Source organism: Aplysia californica, unplaced genomic scaffold (genome assembly GCF_000002075.1).
Source record: "Aplysia californica isolate F4 #8 unplaced genomic scaffold, AplCal3.0 scaffold00076, whole genome shotgun sequence".
NCBI classification, from domain to species: domain Eukaryota; kingdom Metazoa; phylum Mollusca; class Gastropoda; order Aplysiida; family Aplysiidae; genus Aplysia; species Aplysia californica.
This window is the reverse complement of record NW_004797346.1, coordinates 71,109-72,545: the sequence shown is the minus strand read 5'-3', so window position 1 is coordinate 72,545 and position 1,437 is coordinate 71,109. Positions and strand designations below refer to the sequence as shown.

General features: G+C 37.7%; 1 protein-coding gene across 1 annotated transcript in view; it reads right to left on the bottom strand.

The window, feature by feature from the left end:
* Nucleotides 1-6: 6 nt before the first annotated feature.
* LOC101855474 overlaps nucleotides 7-1,437 on the bottom strand; it is a 6,914-nt gene continuing 5,483 nt past the window's right edge. The window contains exons 2-3 of the mRNA XM_005094130.3: nucleotides 841-891; nucleotides 7-384 (exon numbers count right to left, since the gene is read on the bottom strand). Of these exons, the coding sequence (XP_005094187.1) occupies nucleotides 235-384; nucleotides 841-891 (201 nt within the window). The 3' untranslated portion in view covers nucleotides 7-234. The remainder of the gene's footprint in view (nucleotides 385-840; nucleotides 892-1,437) is intronic.

Here is a 1,437-nt window from a genome sequence, read left to right as displayed (position 1 = left end):
ACACACACACACATACAGATACAGACACACACATGTATACACACTTGCTCACTTTTCTACCAAAAGGCACTCTCCTGTTCTTCATTCGTGCACTCGACAGTATATTTTGTCATATCCTCGAACTTTTTTAAAGATGCACAATAGCAATGAAATAATAGAAAAACGACAAATATTCACAATATGACACTGATAATGTTTCTAAGTACAACTCTTCAGTTCTTGGAACAACTAGTTTTAGAGCTGACTTAAACTCCTGGAGAGTCCTAGCTGCATCCGGTTCCGTTTGAGCTGTTGACTCTCTGCCTCCCAGTCGGCCATGGTGTCGTCTACCGTGTGTAGCCTGGATCCCACTTCCGGGTGAGGGTACGTCTGCAGAGAGCTGTTCTGTAAAGACCAATGGGTATGTGGAAAAAGAGGGAAGGGTTAGTCCGGTTAAGCGCAATCTTTTTTTTTTTCTACATTTCATAAAATGACAATGATCAGCCAACACCGAGTGCTTACTCATTAGTTTATGTGAGAGATCTAGGCACACAAAAGTAACAATGCTAAGAATAGGCACATGTCCACCTTCAAACCTGGATATCACAATTCACTACAGTCAACAGAATGCCAGCGCACGAATAGTACCACTCTAGAACAATAATTAAAAACAATAGGCACCGGTCATTTCTTCAACATGATAAGCTACAAATAGCGCCAAGCTGGCACTGAAATGGGGGGTCTTTCAGTGAACGAGGAGAGGAGTTGAAAGAAAGATTTTACTTTGGCTGGGAACATCCAACAGTAATTCAAGACTGTCAAACAATAATAGTACTCGAATGTTTTTAAACTTTAACTCACCAAGTTTCTTGAGATGTTACTTATTTGGCTCTGAACGTCCATTTTCCAGTTCTGAAAAGAAAATATGAAGAAGAAACGCCATATACTTTCTGAGGCCTATCGGAAATATACATAATGAATGTTGGGAGAAAAAATACTTCAGTGATCAATAACTTCTTACAAGTGCGGATACTGTATGAAGAAAAATAAATAACTATTGTCTTTTAAAAGGGAAATATGAGGCACGACGAGGTGAATTCAGGCTCTCGTCAATTTCTGGGCACGTACAGTTATTGGTATCATCATAAAGCTTGTTCACTTTTCTTTATATTGATGAAATAAATATCCATTTATCTTGAATACAAGTCGAGATATTTGCGAATGAAGGAGATGGGGATCACCTGTTTTCAGAGGTAAAATTAGTGAGAAAATGGCCGCCAAAGATTAGTTATTTCCTTAACTTTTGACTCCGTGGTAACTGAAAATTTACAATTTTTTTATGCCTTTAATCAGCGTTTTTCAGAAAAATCGACACAGAAATGAGTTCTTTAATGGACATGAAAGGTGTTGAACCAAAAATCAAAAATTCGATAAAAATTCACAAACCTGAACAAAAAT